General features: G+C 53.4%; 1 protein-coding gene across 1 annotated transcript; it reads right to left on the bottom strand.

Moving 5' to 3' along the window:
* Nucleotides 1-21,584: 21,584 nt before the first annotated feature.
* LOC143173296 (olfactory receptor 14A16-like) lies at nucleotides 21,585-22,619 on the bottom strand. The gene has a single exon (XM_076363497.1). The coding sequence runs from the start codon at nucleotides 22,563-22,565 to the stop codon at nucleotides 21,585-21,587; it is 981 nt and encodes a 326-aa protein (XP_076219612.1). The 5' UTR covers nucleotides 22,566-22,619.
* Between the last annotated feature and the right edge of the window lie 259 nt (nucleotides 22,620-22,878).

The following is a 22,878-nucleotide window of genomic DNA, read 5'->3' as shown; positions in this document are numbered from 1 at the left end:
TCGCTGAGCATTTCCATTTGCCTTCCAGTCACATGCTTGAGCTGCAAAGCGGTTTCCGATTCCTACGAGGCCTTCCTGGATGTCCCTTTGGATATAAAAGTAAGAGGGTTTGTAGCTGTGATTCAAGACGTCCCAAGGCCCCTGTAGCTTCCCAGAATAAACACAGGGGGCGGAAAAACACATACTGTGAACAAAAGAGAGCTGAGTGGTGGGTGGGAGGTGGAACGGACTGTGTCCTTCTGGGGAGGCCGTGGCAGCGGTCCCCCTGTAGGTGCTGGCTTTAAGCTGGACAAGCACGCATTATCCTCTCCGCACCCTTGACGTACTCTCATCCTTCTTCCCTCTGCCCTGCCTCAACACCCGTCTGGCTCCCAGGCTGATGGGTTGTATTGGTTTCATTATTGACCCTGCACACCATCGGTAGCTGAACTGTGCGGTGTGCCACAGGGAGGTAGCTCTTGAGTGCCCCAGGAATCCCTGGGAAAGGAGGGAAATGTTCAGCATAATACCCGCTTTCTGCCTCCTTCTGGACACTGCTGGCGGGTTCACAGTGGGTCTCCTCAGCCTCGGGTACCTGGGCTGCCTTGTCAGCTCCTAGGAAGTGTTTGGGCGAGGGCGTTTCCCCGAGCTCACTGCTCTCCTTTCTCACTCCTCCAGGCAGCCTCATCTGTCACCGCAGCTCTGGAGGACTTTGTGAAACCCGAGCAGCTGGACGGCGAAAACTGCTTTAAATGTAGCAAGTAAGATGATTGCCATCGACATATTAATATTAGATCCTGCGTGAAGGTGCTGCATGTCATCGAGCGTAAGTCATCTTTTCACGTATGTTCAACGCACGATCATGACACGCAGCTGTTTTGTTTAATATGTCCTTATGCAACTGAAGAGCCTTAAAATAGGGTAAGGATGTGCGAGACATGAAAGCCTGTCTGGCTTTCTGGGTGGGAAAAAGGGTGCATTTCAGCACTTGGCTCTGTGCTTGGTTTCAAGGTGTGACAAGATGGTTGCCGCCTCCAAGAGGTTTACAATCCACCGTGTGCCCAAGGTTCTCACGCTGTGTCTGAAAAGGTTTGAAGAGTTCACCGGCAGGAAGATCAGCAAGGTGTGTACGCCAGTGGAGCGCAACTTTCTCTTCCCGGAGCAGGAGATTTCCCAAAGCAGTACGCTCTTTCACAAGCTGTTCAGGTTGAGTTTTTCGTGTTCCCTTCTGGGGAGGGGAGAGGAGAGGTCCCGTGGGAAGACAAGCATGTACTCCGCTCCGACAGAGCTGCTTTGGCCGGGAACAGTTTCCTGCCACCCAAACCATTACATGTTGAAGGCTATTTCATGTAGTATTTCAGGATGATTTCTGAGCCCTCTTGGTCTCTCCGTAGGTGGTGGAGTATCCCGAGTACTTGGATCTTCGGCCATACACATCTCAGGCGGCTGGAGAACCGCTCCTCTACGCCTTGTATGCTGTCCTGGTGCATAGCGGTGGCAGCTGTGATGCAGGACACTATTTCTGCTACACAAAGGTAAAGAGCAACTTCCTTCCTAGCAGGGGAAAAACGTGTGCTGGGGAAGACACGCTTTCACAGCAGTGTTACTGGCAGCCAAGGCTTTGGGGGAGAAGGTCTCCTTACCAGCTGCATTGGATTTGTTTTAGCGTACTCTTGGTTCTGTTGCTTTCTGCCTGTGTTATCGTTGAGAAACCATGCAGTTCATCTCCAGATATCGTTGCCCTTTTTTACAGGCCAGCAATGGACTGTGGTACGAGATGAACGATTCGTCTGTGGATGGTCGTGGCATCGATACAGTTCTCAGGCAGCAAGCCTATTTGCTGTTTTATGTCAGGTAATAACAAGATTTAAAATGTGTTCAGAATACGTTTCCTTTTCCCGGCTTTGCTGTTTTTCTTCTCATCCTCCGGAGTGTTTCTCTTTCTGTCACAGGAGACAATTACTACCTGCATTATTCGGTGCTGTCAAATGTGAACTACCCCCCGTCAGTCTTTCTCTCTCCTAGCTGGGCTTTAGGCTCCTGCCCTGCTGTGAACTGCTACTTGCCTGCTCTCTGAAGCTGGCTAATGTAGAGAAGAATACTTAGAGGCAATTCCGACAGGAAAGATGGGGAGGGACTATTTATCAGGGAGTGCAGTGATAGGACGAGGGGTAACGGTTTTGAACTGAAAGAGGGAAGATGTAGATTAGATATTAGGAAGAAATTGTTTACGGTGAGGGTGGTGAGACACTGGAAGAGGTTGCCCAGAGAAGTTGTGGATGCCCCCTCCCTGGAAGTGGTCAAGGCCGGGTTGGATGGGGCTTTGAGCAACCTGATCTAGTGGAAGGTATCCCTGCCCATGGCAGAGGAGTTGGAACTAGATGATCTTTAAGGTCCCTTCGGACCCAAGCCATTTTATGATTCTACGATTCTATGAAATGGAGGCCGTAGGGGGTGTAAAGACGAGGACTTGCTCTGACAGGGGTAGACCTGGTGGGAAGACCCCAGTCGAATTTCCCATTGGTAGTCTTGGTAGCGTCTTCTCTCTGCCATAGAAACCGCTCCAAGAAGATGACTGAACGCCAGGGGAGGCTGCAAGAACAGCCTTAAACGGAGACCACTCTTTTTTTTCTCCAGGCGCTCTGATTTGAGAACAGGAGAAAGGGCTTCTTCCTCACCGGCACCATCATATGCCCGTTCCTTCCTCAGTCAGTGGGGGGCTGACAGCGAGCAGGCGGGTTCTGTGGGACCACAGGGCCTGCCTCGCAGGACTAAGGTAACTCTGGGGAGGTGGGTCAGGGCACCAGATGTGGACAGTGGATTTCTTTCTGGGATCTTGGCATTACTCTCTTTTCCCTCCCACGCTGCAGCTTTCTTCACAGCCACAACGCGGCTCCCTCTCAAAGCATCCCGCCTAGATCCACCCCGTTTGTCTGCCTTTGGCCCTTCTGCCTTTGCAGCCCTCCGGGAGAGCCTTTGGGAGGCCCTTAGCTGTCCCCTCACACAGCTCCTGGGGGTTCCCCACTTTTCTGGTCCTTTCAGGAGCAAAGGGCAGGACCTTTTCACTCTCTCTTTGCAGGACATGGCAGTGGGCATGGAGGGCTCTCCAGAGGACAGCGCCTCCTCCGCAACAGCCAGCACCAGCCAGCTAACCCGGGCAGGTGCACGGGAGGCATCTGCAGGCTGGCCGTGCCCCACCTGGCCAGGCAGGCTCAACATCGCCTCCTACATTGGCTTCTGCTTGCACCGCTTCTTCTGCGGCTGTATGAGGCTGGTGTCCAGAAGGAAAGCTGCGTGCCCGGTCTGCTGTCAACCATTTGACCATGTGCTGCACACCATGCGAGAAGGCAGCAATAAAGACGAGCATGGATTCAGCCCTTCTTCCCGCTGCCAGAGGAACGGTGCCAGGGAGAGGGCCCGGAGCAGATCCCCGCAGTGGCGCAATGATCTCCGCAGCTGGTTCGTGGATGCCACGGACTATGACCACGCAGCAGGGAGGAGGAGAACTGGTCCTCCAAGTTGTGACAGCGCTCCCAGGGATGACGCAGCTCCAGGGCCCTCCAACGGCAGCTCCCAGTCGGCTCCCACACCCAGTGCTGCTCGGGAGCCAACCCTGCCAATGCAGAGAGAGCGGAGCAGATCCCTGCGGCAGGGCTACGATCTCCGCAGCCGCTTTGTGGAGATCACGGACTACCACCGCTCAGCAAGGAGGAGGAGGAGGTGGAGAGCAAGTCCTCCACGTCGTGACGGAGCCCCAAGGGATGACGGAGCTCCAGGGCCCTCCAACGGCAGCTCCCAGTTGGCTCCCACGCCCAGTGCTGCTCGGGAGCCAACCCTGCCAATGCAGAGAGAGCGGAGCAGATCCCTGCGGCAGGGCTACGATCTCCGCAGCCACTTTGTGGAGGTCACAGACTGCCACCGCTCAGCAAGGAGGAGGAGGAGGTGGAGAGCAAGTCCTCCACGTCGTGACGGAGCCTCAAGGGATGACGGAGCTCCAGGGCCCTCCAACGGCAGCTCCAAGTGGGCTCCCACACGCAGGGCTGCTCAGGAGCAAACTCTGCCGAGGCAGAGGGAGCGGAGCAGATCCCCGCGACGGGGCCATGATTTCTGCAGCCGGTTTGTGGACACCACAGACTATGACCCCTCAGCAGGGAGGAGGAGGAGGAGGGTTTCGGCGCCCCAGAGATGCACGTCGGACAAATACTCAGGGCGCTGCGGTGGTGACGGGGGCAGATTGTGACCCTGGATGGGGGAGGGGCACAGCATCTGACTCCTGCAGTGCTGGAGAGGAGGAGGACGAAGAATCCAGGAAGCACCAAAACTGCCCCCAGCAGGGACCAAGCTGCACAAAGGGCACCCGCAGCGCACCCTGTCCCTCCTCCCAGTACTGCCTCTGGCCAGGAAGAGCTCAGAGGGACCTTCCAGAGACTTGGACAGCTCTGCCGGCTAGCCCGTCTGCCCACAGGCCCCTCGAGGAAGAGCTTTCATCCCTGTTCAGCTGTTGGGATCGCCTTGCAAAAACAACACACATTTGGTACCAACAGGCAGAAAAGCCAAAGCCAGAATTAAAAACACTTGTTGGCCTTGCGTATATCATTCATGGGGTGTTTTCTTCTCTGTAGGTGTTGGGAAATACCCAGTGTGGGAGGTTTATGTCTTGGGATTTTGAAAGCTGTGTGCTTGCGTATGCCCATCTTGCAATCTCTTCTTTTTAAATACGGAGTTCAAGTCACTCGAACAGAAATGGGCTGGATGAGCCGACAGCGAGCGGGACTGAAACGGGCTGAACGGCCGGGCCCGGAGGGTGCTGCTCAGTGGCACCAAGTCTAGCGCGAGGCAAGTAACTAGCGGTGTCGCCCAGGGGTCAGTACTGGGTCCGATCCTGTTTAACATCTTCCTTAATTAATGGCCTGGATGATGGGGCAGAGTGTAAGTCACCTCAGGAGGCTTTCTTTTTACGTAGTTTTTGGTTTTCAAAGACGCTTTTGTGTAAACATCCTTGAGAGTTTAAGCAGGAGGGCTTCAAAGCGGGCTGAAAGAGGGCTGCAGAGCAGCCCCCTCCTGCTGCCCTGCTGTGGATCGCTCCTCTGTGCTCGGTCCCCACGGCATCGGAGGCGGTGCTGAGGTGCTGGAGTGAAACGTTAGGGTGCTGCAAAGGAGCAGGCAGTGACGGCCAAGAGGCAGATCCTCTCCTCGGCTGCACAGTCACTCCTGTGTTTAGCAAAGTCGTTGGTTTCCAGCGGTGCCAGGGAACAGTTTGCGGTGCCTGGCAGGAGCATCACAGACTAGTTGGGTCTCCTTCTGTGCTCTGAACTTGCAGAGAGCTACAGAGGTGACAAAACTTCTTGGCCAGGAAGACCCTCCTCAGGTGACCCAACGCGTGTTTGAAATCCACCTAGAGAGTATTGATCCTTGTAGAAGAGAGACGATCCCAAAGCATCAAGTTTGGATCGCTGCAACAGCTTTTGGAGTGGAAAACGATGGCAAAGTTAGAGCATTTCCGGTTTTGTTTCTCTCAGTTAAAGCATTGTCAGATGCCACAGTGATGGGCAACGTATCAAGTGCGAAGACAGCTTCCTAAGTTGGCGTTTCCGATGTCCATAATGTCTAATGAGGACAGACACAGTCTGCACAGGCCTGACATAGCTTCCTAGAGCCTGGAAGCCCTGGCAGCTGGTTCTGGTCAGGCTCCTCGTTGCCTTTACTAATAATAGCAACGAAATACATATATTTTTTTTAATCTTTCTTTTTTTTTTTTCTTTTTTTTTTTTTTTTTTTCCCCACCAGGCACCTTCATAGGAATAATAGTAAAAAGTGAAATAAGAAAAAACTCTGGCCAGGTCACCTGATGGATAAGATGCCTTCCATAAAAGGAGCCCCTCGGGGCTCAGGCATTCTTCAGCCACGTTCACCTGACCAAGCCCGCCTGCTGTGGCATTTTGTGAAGGGCAATGAACGTCACGCTGCCCAAGCACAAGAGCTGTAGCTGAAGTGTGTGAGTGAGGAGCGGGCAGCGAAGGCACACCCTGCTCGACATCCAGCTGCCAGGATCCTCTGCTTCCCCGGGTAGCATGGGGCGCTGCCAGCTCCTGAGCCCTGACCCCGTGTCGTGGTTTAACCCCAGGAGGCAGCTCAGCACCACACAGACGCTCACTCACTCCCCCCCGCACCGATGGGATAGGGGAGAGAATCAGGAGGGTAAAAGTGAGGAAACTCATGGGTTGAGATAAAGACGGTTTAATAATTAAAGCAAAAGCCGCGCACGCAAGCCAAGCAAAATAGGGAATTCATTCACCACTTCCCATTGGCAGGCAGGTGTTCAGCCATCTCCAGGAAAGCAGGGCTCCATCACGCCTAACGGTGACTTGGGAAGACAAAACGCCATCACTCCGAACGTCTCCCCTTTCTTTTCCTTCTTCCCCCAGCTTTTATTGCTGAGCGTGACACCATGGGGTATGGAATATGAACCTGTAGGAGACCAGGTGCTTTGCTACACGAGTCTCATGGACGCAGTCCTGGACCTGGAAAAAGTGGAAAAGCAACCCTCAGCAACCCAAATGTGCCAGCCAAAGCTGTGAACAGGCACGCTTACAGCCCTGGGCAGGTTTTATTCATCCGGCTGGTGCGGCTCCGGGAAGAAGTGGGAGCTCTGCCGGCGGACGAAGAGCCCTTTGCCAGCTGCTGGGGTCTGGGAGGTGCCCGGGCCGTGGCAGCCGTGTGGCCTCAAGGGGACGCATCCCCGTGCAGGCCCGTGTCACAAAGGGGCAGTGAAGTGGCACCCGCCCGGCGCTTGTGACCTCACCTGGCCAGGGCTTGGGATCCCGAAAAGCGGGCCAGCGAAAGGTAGTTGGGCTGAGCCGGCCTTCGGGATAACTCGGCTCCTTCCCTTGCTACTTGCGTGCCTACTTTTTTCCAAGCATTCATCATTTACTGCCCACTTCTCCTCACCTTCCATCCTCTTTCAAAGGTAATTCTGAGTTGACTTTCGGGACAGATCATAGAGTAGGTAGACTGGGATAAAAGTATAGGCTGGTCTATACCTTCTAGAGCTCTAGGCTGAGCTATTTACACCTCTGTAGGCTGGCCAGATATGCGCTGTGGGTAGAGTTCCTATTTGCTAATTCTTATTTCTTTACCGTATGCTAGGATAGGTAAGTAGCGGGGGTGGTAGTGTAGTCTGAGGCCTTGGGCTCAGCCTAGAATGCCAGGAAGCCCACCCTGACTGACGTGGTAGGAAGGGAGACAGAAAAGGAGCACAGCAAAGGCAGCCGTTAAAGTAGCGGCCGAAAGCTGGTCACCCCTGCATACAAGGTGGGAAGACGTGAGCTGGAGAGCCAGAGGGCTCTGCCGCTAACGCTAGCCACAGATCAGCAGCAGGTCCTCTTCGGAGAAGGTGACACGCAATGCAGTCTTTCAAAAGGGCCTCGGTCAATCGGAGTCCTGTGACAGGGACACTAGGGCCATCAGCCTGCAGCTCTGCAGCACTTCCGCTCCGGTTTCAGTACCACTGAAACACTTTTGATGGTGGATGCTGTTCTGTGGGTTGTGTTTGGGGTTTTTTTTTTTATCCTTTTGTTGAGCTACAGTTATTTCTTTGCCATCAGGTGACGGGATTGGCACTGATCTCTTTCTGGAGTGCGTCCTGACATCCTTTGTCATCCAAAGCTGTCCCCTCTGTTCGTGAGAGGAGCGATGGCCGCAATGGGGAACGACTCCTGTGAGTAACGACTTCACCAGCAGGCTTGGACTTTGTGAATCCCCAAAGGCAACGGACGTGGCTGGTGCTCCATCCCTGAACGTTGATGTGCTGACAGCCTCGAGTGAATTCTGGGGCGTTTCCTGGTAGCAGACAGACTTGCCCAGGTGTTTTCGATTAGACACAGGAAAACGCATTTTATCACTCCTCTGCCACTATGTACAAGACTTTGAAAGATGACGTTGCTCGTAGGAAGTTCTGACATCAGTAGGGTTACTTTCTGTGCTAGGTACTTGCTTGTTTTCATCAGGTTACAGTCAGGAAAAGGGAAGGCTTGACCTGATAATCCAATTCATGACTCTAGGGGGAAAGGAAGGTAGCCCAAGGCACAGAAATCAGTGTGGGTTCATTGGCCTTTCGGCAAAGGCAGCGGGGGAACAGAGTATTTTCCAAAACCGCTTCTTGACCAGTAATTGTCAACGGCAGTGATAGGCTTCCTCCGATGGTTCTGTGTTGGAGGTTGGAGCTGGTTCTTCTGCGCGCTCCTGTAGACAACTTGACTTTTAAATACGCTTTCGTGCAACGATATCGTCTCCTCTCTTTTCAAATGTCATTTCCCTGCAGTCCTTGCCGAGGGAATGGCTCCACCACAAAGGATCCTCTTTCCCCCGGAGAAGATTTGCATGGCCTGGCAGCAAAGACAGAGACCTGGAGCGGGACTCCACAACCTGGGCAATACGTGCTTCCTCAACTCCGTCCTGCAGTGCCTGACGTACACACCCCCTCTGGCCAACTACCTGCTCTCTCGGGAGCACAGCCGGTCCTGTGAGTCCTTTTAGGAACGTCTCCTTGCACATCAGCTGGGCACTGATCCCAAGGATTCCCAGCATCTGGAATTTGATTTAAGGAGAAAAGCAGCCCTTCTTTCCAACCCCCCGAGTTGGTGTTCTTTGAACACTCAAGCCTAGGAGACGCTTGTCGTGTCTAGGTGTCCTCATCTTCAGAAAGGCACCTCTTTCTAGCCCCGGGTCTCGGTCCCTACTCCCGCAAGTTCAACTCTCTTTGCTCGTTGCACAGAAAACTTCTGTCAGTTTAGCATCTCTCTGAAGAAAGTTTTCTATGCACTAAAATGTCCCGGGCTTGTTGGGATGCCGGCACCTTGGGAGAAGAGGAGTGGAGACTGTTCTTATAACGTCAAGACCTCCACGAGGTTTCCCATGGCTAGGGATATTTTGCTCACCTGAGAAGCTTCCTTCCCTCCCTCCCTCCCTCTTTAGGTCGTCAGCAAGGCTTCTGCATGATGTGCGTAATGGAGGCGCACGTTAACAAGGTCCTGCATTTCTCAGCCAGTGCCATCCAGCCTTGGACTGTCGTCCGTGTCCTCACACGTAAGTCATTTCAGGTGCTTTCACAGGTTTTCTTCCCTTCTTGGAGGGGAGAGCTATTAACCTCTTCTTTCTTAGGAATAGGAGAACATTTCCGGCATGGCATGCAGGAAGACGCCCATGAGTTCTTACGCTATACTGTCGATGCCATGCAGAGAGCTTGTCTGAGTGGAAGCAGCAAGTAAGCACGAGCAAATTACCTTTTCAATGTTCCTGAGCCCTTTGGACTCCTTGATGTACTCCCATCAAGGAAACCCTACACCCAGGGTTTTCAGACAAAGCAAAACTCTTGGGGGAGATAACTCTCTGCCCTACTTCTGAGCTCCAACTACCATTTGTTTCCAGCTGGGACATCTCTTCTCAAGCAACTACCATCGTCCATCAAATATTTGGGGGCTTTCTGAGATCCAGAGGTACTTTCCCATGACTATTGCTCTCCTTGGAATTGTCTGTGCCCTTCTGTCTGCCTGTGATAAACAGCTGGTCGTGTGACTGGCGTAGTAGGTATGGAGGACGTAAACCGGCACAGCCAGTCCACTTCCCTTATCGCTGAGCATTTCCATTTGCCTTCCAGTCACATGCTTGAGCTGCAAAGTGGTTTCCGATTCCTACGAGGCCTTCCTGGATGTCCCTTTGGATATAAAAGTAAGAGGGTTTGTAGCTGTGATTCAAGACGTCCCAAGGCCCCTGTAGCTTCCCAGAATAAACACAGGGGGCGGAAAAACACATACTGTGAACAAAAGAGAGCTGAGTGGTGGGTGGGAGGTGGAACGGACTGTGTCCTTCTGGGGAGGCCGTGGCAGCGGTCCCCCTGTAGGTGCTGGCTTTAAGCTGGACAAGCACGCATTATCCTCTCCGCACCCTTGACGTACTCTCATCCTTCTTCCCTCTGCCCTGCCTCAACACCCGTCTGGCTCCCAGGCTGATGGGTTGTATTGGTTTCATTATTGATGACCCTGCACACCATCGGTAGCTGAACTGTGCGGTGCCACAGGGAGGTAGCTCTTGAGTGCCCCAGGAATCCCTGGGAAAGGAGGGAAATGTTCAGCATAATACCCGCTTTCTGCCTCCTCCTGGACACTGCTGGCGGGTTCACAGTGGGTCTCCTCAGCCTCGGGTACCTGGGCTGCCTTGTCAGCTCCTAGGAAGTGTTTGGGCGAGGGCGTTTCCCCGAGCTCACTGCTCTCCTTTCTCACTCCTCCAGGCAGCCTCATCTGTCACCGCAGCTCTGGAGGACTTTGTGAAACCCGAGCAGCTGGACGGCGAAAACTGCTTTAAATGTAGCAAGTAAGATGATTGCCATCGACATATTAATATTAGATCCTGCGTGAAGGTGCTGCATGTCATCGAGCGTAAGTCATCTTTTCACGTATGTTCAACGCACGATCATGACACGCAGCTGTTTTGTTTAATATGTCCTTATGCAACTGAAGAGCCTTAAAATAGGGTAAGGATGTGCGAGACATGAAAGCCTGTCTGGCTTTCTGGGTGGGAAAAAGGGTGCATTTCAGCACTTGGCTCTGTGCTTGGTTTCAAGGTGTGACAAGATGGTTGCCGCCTCCAAGAGGTTTACAATCCACCGTGTGCCCAAGGTTCTCACGCTGTGTCTGAAAAGGTTTGAAGAGTTCACCGGCAGGAAGATCAGCAAGGTGTGTACGCCAGTGGAGCGCAACTTTCTCTTCCCGGAGCAGGAGATTTCCCAAAGCAGTACGCTCTTTCACAAGCTGTTCAGGTTGAGTTTTTCGTGTTCCCTTCTGGGGAGGGGAGAGGAGAGGTCCCGTGGGAAGACAAGCATGTACTCCGCTCCGACAGAGCTGCTTTGGCCGGGAACAGTTTCCTGCCACCCAAACCATTACATGTTGAAGGCTATTTCATGTAGTATTTCAGGATGATTTCTGAGCCCTCTTGGTCTCTCCGTAGGTGGTGGAGTATCCCGAGTACTTGGATCTTCGGCCATACACATCTCAGGCGGCTGGAGAACCGCTCCTCTACGCCTTGTATGCTGTCCTGGTGCATAGCGGTGGCAGCTGTGATGCAGGACACTATTTCTGCTACACAAAGGTAAAGAGCAACTTCCTTCCTAGCAGGGGAAAAACGTGTGCTGGGGAAGACACGCTTTCACAGCAGTGTTACTGGCAGCCAAGGCTTTGGGGGAGAAGGTCTCCTTACCAGCTGCATTGGATTTGTTTTAGCGTACTCTTGGTTCTGTTGCTTTCTGCCTGTGTTATCGTTGAGAAACCATGCAGTTCATCTCCAGATATCGTTGCCCTTTTTTACAGGCCAGCAATGGACTGTGGTACGAGATGAACGATTCGTCTGTGGATGGTCGTGGCATCGATACAGTTCTCAGGCAGCAAGCCTATTTGCTGTTTTATGTCAGGTAATAACAAGATTTAAAATGTGTTCAGAATACGTTTCCTTTTCCCGGCTTTGCTGTTTTTCTTCTCATCCTCCGGAGTGTTTCTCTTTCTGTCACAGGAGACAATTACTACCTGCATTATTCGGTGCTGTCAAATGTGAACTACCCCCCGTCAGTCTTTCTCTCTCCTAGCTGGGCTTTAGGCTCCTGCCCTGCTGTGAACTGCTACTTGCCTGCTCTCTGAAGCTGGCTAATGTAGAGAAGAATACTTAGAGGCAATTCCGACAGGAAAGATGGGGAGGGACTATTTATCAGGGAGTGCAGTGATAGGACGAGGGGTAACGGTTTTGAACTGAAAGAGGGAAGATGTAGATTAGATATTAGGAAGAAATTGTTTACGGTGAGGGTGGTGAGACACTGGAAGAGGTTGCCCAGAGAAGTTGTGGATGCCCCCTCCCTGGAAGTGGTCAAGGCCGGGTTGGATGGGGCTTTGAGCAACCTGATCTAGTGGAAGGTATCCCTGCCCATGGCAGAGGAGTTGGAACTAGATGATCTTTAAGGTCCCTTCGGACCCAAGCCATTTTATGATTCTACGATTCTATGAAATGGAGGCCGTAGGGGGTGTAAAGACGAGGACTTGCTCTGACAGGGGTAGACCTGGTGGGAAGACCCCAGTCAAATTTCCCATTGGTAGTCTTGGTAGCGTCTTCTCTCTGCCATAGAAACCGCTCCAAGAAGATGACTGAACGCCAGGGGAGGCTGCAAGAACAGCCTTAAACGGAGACCACTCTTTTTTTTCTCCAGGCGCTCTGATTTGAGAACAGGAGAAAGGGCTTCTTCCTCACCGGCACCATCATATGCCCGTTCCTTCCTCAGTCAGTGGGGGGCTGACAGCGAGCAGGCGGGTTCTGTGGGACCACAGGGCCTGCCTCGCAGGACTAAGGTAACTCTGGGGAGGTGGGTCAGGGCACCAGATGTGGACAGTGGATTTCTTTCTGGGATCTTGGCATTACTCTCTTTTCCCTCCCACGCTGCAGCTTTCTTCACAGCCACAACGCGGCTCCCTCTCAAAGCATCCCGCCTAGATCCACCCCGTTTGTCTGCCTTTGGCCCTTCTGCCTTTGCAGCCCTCCGGGAGAGCCTTTGGGAGGCCCTTAGCTGTCCCCTCACACAGCTCCTGGGGGTTCCCCACTTTTCTGGTCCTTTCAGGAGCAAAGGGCAGGACCTTTTCACTCTCTCTTTGCAGGACATGGCAGTGGGCATGGAGGGCTCTCCAGAGGACAGCGCCTCCTCCGCAACAGCCAGCACCAGCCAGCTAACCCGGGCAGGTGCACGGGAGGCATCTGCAGGCTGGCCGTGCCCCACCTGGCCAGGCAGGCTCAACATCACCTCCTACATTGGCTTCTGCTTGCACCGCTTCTTCTGCGGCTGTATGAGGCTGGTGTCCAGAAGGAAAGCTGCGTGCCCGGTCTGCTGTCAACCATTTGACCATGTGCTGCACACCATGCGAGAAGACAGCAATAAAGACGAGCATGGATTCAGCCCTTCTTCCCGCTGCCAGAGGAACGGTGCCAGGGAGAGGGCCCGGAGCAGATCCCCGCAGTGGCGCAATGATCTCCGCAGCTGGTTCGTGGACGCCACGGACTATGACCACGCAGCAGGGAGGAGGAGAACTGGTCCTCCAAGTTGTGACAGCGCTCCCAGGGATGACGCAGCTCCAGGGCCCTCCAACGGCAGCTCCCAGTCGGCTCCCACACCCAGTGCTGCTCGGGAGCCAACCCTGCCAATGCAGAGAGAGCGGAGCAGATCCCTGCGGCAGGGCTACGATCTCCGCAGCCGCTTTGTGGAGATCACGGACTACCACCGCTCAGCAAGGAGGAGGAGGAGGTGGAGAGCAAGTCCTCCACGTCGTGACGGAGCCCCAAGGGATGACGGAGCTCCAGGGCCCTCCAACGGCAGCTCCCAGTTGGCTCCCACGCCCAGTGCTGCTCGGGAGCCAACCCTGCCAATGCAGAGAGAGCGGAGCAGATCCCTGCGGCAGGGCTACGATCTCCGCAGCCACTTTGTGGAGGTCACAGACTGCCACCGCTCAGCAAGGAGGAGGAGGAGGTGGAGAGCAAGTCCTCCACGTCGTGACGGAGCCTCAAGGGATGACGGAGCTCCAGGGCCCTCCAACGGCAGCTCCAAGTGGGCTCCCACACGCAGGGCTGCTCAGGAGCAAACTCTGCCGAGGCAGAGGGAGCGGAGCAGATCCCCGCGACGGGGCCATGATTTCTGCAGCCGGTTTGTGGACACCACAGACTATGACCCCTCAGCAGGGAGGAGGAGGAGGAGGGTTTCGGCGCCCCAGAGATGCACGTCGGACAAATACTCAGGGCGCTGCGGTGGTGACGGGGGCAGATTGTGACCCTGGATGGGGGAGGGGCACAGCATCTGACTCCTGCAGTGCCGGAGAGGAGGAGGACGAAGAATCCAGGAAGCACCAAAACTGCCCCCAGCAGGGACCAAGCTGCACAAAGGGCACCCGCAGCACACCCTGTCCCTCCTCCCAGTACTGCCTCTGGCCAGGAAGAGCTCAGAGGGACCTTCCAGAGACTTGGACAGCTCTGCCGGCTAGCCCGTCTGCCCACAGGCCCCTCGAGGAAGAGCTTTCATCCCTGTTCAGCTGTTGGGATCGCCTTGCAAAAACAACACACATTTGGTACCAACAGGCAGAAAAGCCAAAGCCAGAATTAAAAACACTTGTTGGCCTTGCGTATATCATTCATGGGGTGTTTTCTTCTCTGTAGGTGTTGGGAAATACCCAGTGTGGGAGGTTTATGTCTTGGGATTTTGAAAGCTGTGTGCTTGCGTATGCCCATCTTGCAATCTCTTCTTTTTAAATACGGAGTTCAAGTCACTCGAACAGAAATGGGCTGGATGAGCCGACAGCGAGCGGGACTGAAACGGGCTGAACGGCCGGGCCCGGAGGGTGCTGCTCAGTGGCACCAAGTCTAGCGCGAGGCAAGTAACTAGCGGTGTCGCCCAGGGGTCAGTACTGGGTCCGATCCTGTTTAACATCTTCCTTAATTAATGGCCTGGATGATGGGGCAGAGTGAACCCTCAGCAAGTTGGCTGATGACACCAGACTGGGAGGAGTGGCGCTTAGGCCAGGGGGCCGTGCTGCCATCCCGAGGCACCTGGGCAGGCTGGAGAGATGTTCTGTCGTCCTCACACTGGCTCATCACCCGGTGCGCAACACAAATTTACACACCGAGGCGAGGTATTTCCATTTCTTTTAGTCTAGTTGGCGCAAAGGAGGGAGCTAGGTGGTAGCCCACAAAAGACTAGCTCCCCGATTATCAAAACTTCACACTATTTATATTCTATCTCCGACTGGTTAAACGATTCTCTCGCCTCTTATGCTAATTAGTCCGCATGCTCAGTCTTTCTCTTCTTTTGGGTCGGAAGGTTTCTTGAGTCGGTGGACCGTGAGTCAGTGGTCGTGATCTCCCCTTGTTGGAATTAACTCTCCTTCACCTTTAGTTTCACGCTTCAGCTGTTGCAGCCAAATTCCTGTGGTTTTGCTGATAAAACAAGGTATCTCCTAACAGCCTGATTTATACAAGCCTATCCTGGTTTCGGCAGGGATAGAGTTAATTTCCTTCCTAGTTTCTGGTACAGTGCTGTGTTTTGGATTTAGGGTGAGAACAATGTTGATAACACACCGATGTTTTAGTTGTTGCTAGGTAGTGTTTACACTAGTCAAGGACTTTTCAGCTTCCCATGCTCTACCAACTGAGAAGGCTGGAGGTGCACAAGAAGCTGGGAGGGGGCACAGCCAGGACAGCTGACCCAAACTGGCCAAAGGGATATTCCATACCATGTGACGTCATGCTCAGTATATAAAGCTGGGGGAAGAAGAAGGAAAGGGGGGGACGTTTGGAGTGATGGCGTTTGTCTTCCCAACTAACCGTTACGCGTGATGGAGCCCTGCTTTCCTGGAGATGGCTGAACACCTGCCTGCCGATGGGATGTAGTGAATGAATTCCTTGTTTTGCTTTGCTTGCGTGCGTGGCTTTTGCTTTACCTATTAAACTGTCTTTATCTCAACCCATGAGTTTTCTCACTTTTACCCTTCCGATTCTCTCCCCCATCCCACTGGGGGGGAGTGAGCGAGCGGCTGCATAGTGCTTAGTTGCCGACTGAGATTAAACCACGACAAAGCCAGGATGCCCGGTTTGTCCAGGATGTTTCTGATTGATCTTCCTTGGGATTAGATGCCATGCCAAGTATTTACTTCGAACCTCCCCAACCTTGAATAGTTAACAAAGCACTGGAGAAAATGATTGCAACATTAATCAATGGCAGTGTCCTGGTTTCGGCAGGGATAGAGTTAATTTCCTTCCTGGTAGCTGGTACAGTGCTGTGTTTTGGATGTAGGATGAGAACAATGTTGATAACGCACCCATGTTTTAGTTGTTGCTAGGTAATGCTTACACTAGCCAAGGACTTTTCAGCTTCCCATGCTCTACCAACTGAGAAGGCTGGAGGTGCACAAGAAGCTGGGAGGGGGGCACAGCCAAACTGGCCAAAGAAACATTCCATGCCATGTGACGTCATGCTCAGTACATGAACTGGGGAAAGCTGGCCGGGGGGGCCGTTGCTTGGGGACTGGCTGGGCATCGGTCAGCGGGTGGTGAGCAATTGCACTGTGCATCACTTGCTTTCTGTATTTATTATTGTTGTTGTTGTTGTTGTTGTTATTATTATTATCATTTTATTTCAATTATTAAGCTGTTTTTATCTCAACCCACGAGTTTTTCTCACTTGTGCTCTTCCAATTCTCTCCCCCATCCCACCGTGGGACGGGGGGGGAGTGAGCGAGTGGCTGTGTGGTACTTGGTTGCCGACAGGTTAAACCATGACAGGCAACGTCCTGCAAACTTACATCATCGCCATGCAGGTTAGACACCCCAAGGGAGGATGTCACCTGGACGAGGAAGGACACTTGCTGGGCAGCAGCCGCTGAACGTGGTCCTCTGAGGACACGGAGCCTCTGCTGCTGTGCACAGCTTGGAGGAGGGCAGGGTGAGGGCCAGGCCAGGCTGTCACAGTGGCATGCCAGCTCTCAGGAGCCTCCGAGCTGGAGCTGCTGAGCAGGAGCCACGGTTCCAGCTGCTGGCTCCCTGCCCATCCTGCTGCACCACTCAGCACTGCGCTGCAGGCAGGGCAGGCAGGGCAGGCCCCAAGAGCGCTGCCCGGTGGTCTCCACTGACGGGCTCTTCTCTATTTTCCTTTCATAGAATCATAGAATCATAGAATCATTAAGGTTGGAAAAGACCTCTAAGATCATCGAGTCCAACTGTCAACCCAACACCACCATGCCCACTAAACCATGTCCCTAAGCGCCACATCTACATGGATGAGCCAAACTGGCCAAAGGGACATTCCATACCATGTGACGTCATGCTCAGTACATAAACTGGGGAAAGCTGGCTGGGGGGGGCCGCTGCTCGGGGACTGGCTGGGCATCAGTCGGCAGGTGATGAGCAGTTGCCCCGTGCATCACTTGCTTTCTGTACTACTATTATTATTATTATTATTATTATTATTATTATTATTATTGTAATAATAATAATATTGTTGTTATTATTTTATTTCACTTATTAAACTGTTTTTATCTCAACCCACGAGTTTTTCTCACTTCTACTCTTCCAATTCTCTCCCTATCCCACTGGGGGGGTGGAGGAGGAGCGAGCGAGCGGCTGTGTGGTACTCAGTTGCCGACTGAGGTTAAACCACAACACCTTCTCTTCTCCAGGCTGAACAACCCCAACTCTCTCAGCCTTTCTTCAGAGCAGAGGTGTTCCATCCCTCTGATCATTTTTGTGGCCCTCTTCTGGACCCACTCCAACAGGTCCATGTCGTTCCTGTGCTGAGGACTCCAGAGCTGGACGCAGTACGCCAGGTGGGGTCTCACCAGAGTGGAGTAGAGAGGCAGAATCACCTCCCTCGACCTACTGGCCACTCTTCGTTGGATGCAGCCCAGGATACGATTGGCCTTCTGGGCTGCGAGCACACATTGTCAGCTCACGTCCAGCTTTTCATCCACCAGTACCCCAAGTCATCCTCCACAGGGCTGCTCTCCATCCCTTCATGCCCTAGCCTGTATGGATACCGGGGGTTTCCCCGACCCAGGTGCAGGACCTTGCACTTGGCCTTCTTAAACCTCATGAGGTTCACATGGGCCCACTTCTCGAGCTTGTCCAGGTCCCTCTGAATAGCACCCCGTCCCTTGGGCGTGTCAACCGCACCACTCAGCCTGGTGGCATCTGCAAACTTGCTGAGGGTGCACTCGATCCCCCTGTCTATGGCATTGATGAAGATATTAAACAGTACTGGTCCCAATACGGATCCCTGAGGGACACCACTCATCACTGATCTCCATCCGGACATTGAGCTGTTGACCACTACTCTCTGGATGCGACCATCCAACCAATTCCTCACCCACCGGACAGTCCACCCGTCAAATCCATATGTCTCCAATTTAGAGAGGAAGGATCTTCTCCTACAGTGGGAGGGACTTTGCTCCCTCAGTTCCTGCCTTGAGGTCCAGCCACTGGAGAGGTATGGGAAGAGAGGTTGCCAGTGAAGGCTGAGGCAAAAAAGTCCTTGAGAACCTCAGCCTTCTCCTCAGCTGTTGTTACCAGTTTGCCAGTGAGAAGATGGACAGTCTCCAGGGCAGGGTTGTTCTGAGCGACCACCATGATCCCAACCATGGTCACCAGGCCGGCCAGCCAGGGGAGAAGACACTGGAGAGCAAAAGACTTTCTTGGGGTGCTTGGGCCACTCCAGGAACGTTGGGTATCGCCAGGGGTGGTCTCCATTCTAAGGTGGGCTTTGACCAGATGTTCTCCAGCACCTTCAACCTCTCTTCTTCCTCTTCTCCTCTTGGATTTGACCTTGAAACTATCTCAGGACTCCGGATGTCTCCACCAGAGTGGTTTTCTTCTCAGTCAACACCCAAGGTTGAGCTTGAGACCTTCTAAAGATCTAAAGGCCACCTGGAACCATCTGAGGAGGACAAGCTTTGAGCCCACCCAAGCTCTGGAGAAGACTTGGGCAGAGGCTTCCCACCAAGGAAGGCTGGATGAGGTGAAGGGGGGTCTCAGCTAAGGGCTGAAGGTGCTGGGGGAGGTGGGGCTGCCCCACAGGAAGGTGAAGGTCCAGAAGTGGGGCTGCAGCTGGGGCCAGAGGACACGTGGGGCGTGGTGTGGGGGAGGAGAGGGTGGGGAGGGAGGGGTCTGGATGATGGACACACTTAGGGGGTCCCAAGGTTGTGCTTAGGGATCCAGGGGGACATGTAGGGGTCTGTGGAGCACCTAGGGGTTGCAAGGTTGCACTTAGGGGTGCAGGGGGGCACTTAGGGCCCTGGGGGAACTTAGGGGTCTAAAGGGGCAGTTAGGGGTCTGTACTGGGACAGAATCCAGTCTGTACTGGGAGGGGCCCAGGGATCCAGTTTTTACTGGAATGATGGCCAGTCTGTTCCTGGAGGGGATCAGAAGATCCGGTTTGTACGGAGAGGGGGCCAAGTCCGTTCTAGGAGGGCTTAAAGGGATCCAGTTTAAACTGGGACGGGGTCCAGTCTGTACTGAGAGAGGTAAAAGAGATCCTGTTTGAACTGGGAGGAGTCCCAGTCTGTACTGGGAGGAGATCAGGGAATCCAGTTTGAACGGGAACGGGGACCATTCTGTATTGGGAGGGGATCGGGGAATACAATCTGTAAAGGGATGGGGCCCAGTCTGCACCAGGAGTGGTTAATGGTATCCAGTTTGTGCTGGGACGGGGCCCATTCTCTACTTGGAGAGGTAAAAGGGATCCATTTTATGCTGGGACAGGGCCCAGTCTGTACTGGGAGGCAGGTGATCCAGTTTGTACTGGGAAGGGGCCCAGTCAGTACCGGGTGGGGATCAGTGGATCCAGTCTGTCCTGGGACGGGGCCCAGTCTGTACTGTGAGAGGGCCAGGTAATCCCGTTTCTAATGGGAGGGGCTCAGTCCGCAATGAGAGGGTTTAAAGGCACACAGTTTGTACTGGGAGAGGGCCCAGTTTGTAGTGGGAGGAGATCAGAAGATCCAGTTTGTTCTGAGAGGGGGCCCAGTCTGTTCTGGGAGGGCACCAGGGGATCAAGTTTGTACCTGAGCGGGGCTCAGTCTGTACTGGGAGGGGGCCGGGGGATCGAATTTCTACTGGGACAGAGCCCAGTCTGTACTGGGTGGGGATCAGTGGATGCAGTCTGTACTGGGACTGGGCCCAGTGTGTAATGGGAGAGGTTCAAGGGACCCAGTTTGTACTGGGAGGGGGCAAGTCTGTACTGAGAGGGGTTAAATGAATCCAGCTTCTAATGGGACGGGGCCCAGTCTGTACTGTGAGAGGTTAAAGGGATCCAGTTTGTACTGGCAGGGATCCCAGTCTGTACTGGGAGGAGTTCAAGGGATGCAGTTTGTACTGGGATGGGGCCCTGTCTGTACTGGGAGGGAATCCGGAGATCCAGTTTGTACTTGAACGGGGCCCAGTCTATACTGGGAGGGAATCAGGGGATCCAGTTTGTACTGAGACAGGTCCCAGACTGTACTGGGAGTGGGTAAAGGGATCCAGACTGTACTGGGAGAGGGCCTGGTCTGTACTGGGTTGGTGCCAGGGGATCCAGTTTCTTCTGGGACGGGGCCCTGTTTGCACTGGGAGGGGATCAGGGCATCCAGTTTGGAGTGGGATGGGGCCCAGTGTCTACTGGGAGGGGTTAAAGGGACCCAGTTTGTACCGGGACAGGGAACAGTCTGTACTGGGACGGACCACTGGATGCAGTTTTGACTGGGATGGGGACCACTCTGTTTTTTGGGGGTGGGGGATCCAGCTTGTACTGGGAATGTGGCCAGTATATACTGGGAGGGGATCAGGGAACAGAGTTTGGAGTGGGATGGAGCCCAGCCTGTACTGGGAAGGGGCCAGGGGATCCAGTTTGTAATGGAACGGGGCCCAATCTGTACTGGGAAAGGTTAAATGGATCCAGTTTGCACTGGGAAAGGGCCCAGTCTGTACTGCTAGTCATTAAAGGGATCCAGTCTGAACTGGGAAAGGCCCAGTCTGTACTGGGAGGGGATAAATGGATCCAGTTTGCACTGGGAGGGGGCTAAGTCTGTACCGGGAGGGGATCAAGCTTGTGCTGCGATGGGGCCCAATATTCCAATGCATCTAGACCCCTCTGCAAGACCTCTCGTCCCTTGAGAGAGTCGACAGCACTTCCCAGATTGGTATCATCAGCAAACGTGCTAATGGTGCATTCAACTCCTGCATCCGGATTGTTGACAAATATATTGAACAGAACTGGCCCTAGGATTGAGCCCTGAGGAACACTGCTGGTGACCGGTCGCCAGCCAGATGTAGCCCCATTCACTGCAGCCCTTGGAGCCCTGCCCTCCAGCCGGTTTTTCACCCAGCGCACCGTGAACCTGCTCATCCCACAGTTGGACAACTTCTCCAGAAGGATGCTGTGAGGGACAGTATCAAAAGCCTTATGAAAATCCAGAAAAAGTACATCCACCACCTTCCCTTCATCCACAGGGCAGGGGACCTTATCATAGAAGGATATCAAATTAGTTCAACAGGACTTTTCTTTAAGATGGGTTCACAAAGGGAAAGGGAAAGTCCAGAGGTTCCTTCCAACTTCAACATTTCTGTGATTCTGTTGAGTATAAAGGAGAAAAGTAAGACAGAAAGAAGTGAACAACACAGCTTTGACTGCCAATACAGGGGGATCCTGTAGAGAGGAGCCACGCTGGAGCAGAGGAGAAGTATGGGGAGGAAGGAGTGACAGCGATGAACTGTTATGTACTGACGGAACCCCCCCATTTCCCACCTCTGCCGTGCCTCTCAGGAAAAGACTCTTTAAAAGACCAATTTCTTGGACATTTTCTTGGCAGCAGCTTTGGAGAAAGAGCTCAGCCTTCAGGCACTGCACCTGGGACATGCCTTTTTCTTGAAGAGCTGCATTTGGACAGGTCACATTTGACACAGTGTCGTGCAAGGGTCAGACGCAACAGGATCAAGCCTCAAGAGAAACAGTATAAACCCAGAAAATTATGTATAAGTAGGATGATCACAAGGGAAAACAGCACACTCCTGGCCTAAGATAAATTCTGGGAAATGTGCAGAGAAGGGGAGGCAGGGTATTGCCAGTGAAACAGTGTCCATTGTGCCAGTTTCCATAGGGCGTCCTTGAGCTCCTGATTCCTCATGCTGTAGATGAGGGGGTTCACTGCTGGAGGCACCACCGAATACAGAAATGACGCCACCAGGTCCAGGGATGGGGAAGCAATGGAGGGGGGCTTCAGGAGGGCAAATATGCCAGTGCTGACAAATAGGGAGACCACGGCCAGGTGAGGAAGATGCATGGAAAAGGCTTTATGCTGTCCCAGCTCGGAGGGGATCCTCAGCACGGCTCTGAAGATCTGCACGTAGGACAGCACAATGAAAACAAAACACTCCAAAGTTAAACAGGCACTAAGCACGAGAAGCCCAACCTCCCTGAGGTAGTCTGACTCTGAGCAGGAGAGCTTGAGGATCTGGGGGATTTCACAGAAGAACTGGTCCAGGGCATTGCCTCGGCAGAGTGGTAGTGAAAATGTATTGGCAGTTTGTAGCACAGCATTGAGAAACCCACTGCCCCAGACAGCTGCTGCCACATGGACACAAGCTCTGCTGCGCAGGAGGGTCCCATAGTGCAGGGGTTTGCAGATGACAACATAGTGGTCGTAGGCCATGACAGTAAGAAGAAAATACTCAGCTGATATAAAAAAGAAAAAGAAAAAGAGCTGGGCCACACACCCTGGGTAGGAAATGGCCCCATTCTCCCAGAGGGAATTGGCCATGGCTTTGGGGAGAGTGGTGGAGATGGAGCCCAGGTCAACGAAGGAGAGGTTGAGGAAGAAGAAGTACATGGGGGTGTGGAGGTGGTGGTCACAGGCTATGGCTATGATGATGAGGCCATTGCCCAGGAATGCAGCCAGGTAGATGCCCAGGAAGAGCCAGAAGTGTAAAAGCTGCAACTCCCCTGTGTCTGCAAATGCCAGGAGGAGGAACTCAGTGATGGAGCTGCTGTTGGACATCTGATCCCTTTGTTCAGAAGGTACTGCCAAAGGAGGAAATCGCACTCACAAGTTAGGACTGCTCTGTGAAAATCTCTTTCCCTTCCCTGCCCCCCAAACACATATTGTCTCTCCCTTTCCTTTCAGGACCTTCATACATCTCCCTGGCTGGTGTTCTGCTTTTACTAGCCAAATGTGCTGTTAGGAGCAGGGCTCTGCCCATGAGCTCCCAAGGAGTCATCCCAGCTCTACAGCAGCGGGCACCTGGGAAAGGGAGTGACAGCTTCTGAAATTCACTGTTTACTTCACGTGTTATCCACTTGTAATGAAGAGG

Source organism: Aptenodytes patagonicus, unplaced genomic scaffold, assembly GCF_965638725.1.
Source record: "Aptenodytes patagonicus unplaced genomic scaffold, bAptPat1.pri.cur scaffold_49, whole genome shotgun sequence".
Lineage (NCBI taxonomy): Eukaryota > Metazoa > Chordata > Aves > Sphenisciformes > Spheniscidae > Aptenodytes > Aptenodytes patagonicus.
The sequence above is the reverse complement of the archived record's forward strand: the minus strand, read 5'-3'. Positions and strand labels throughout refer to the sequence as shown.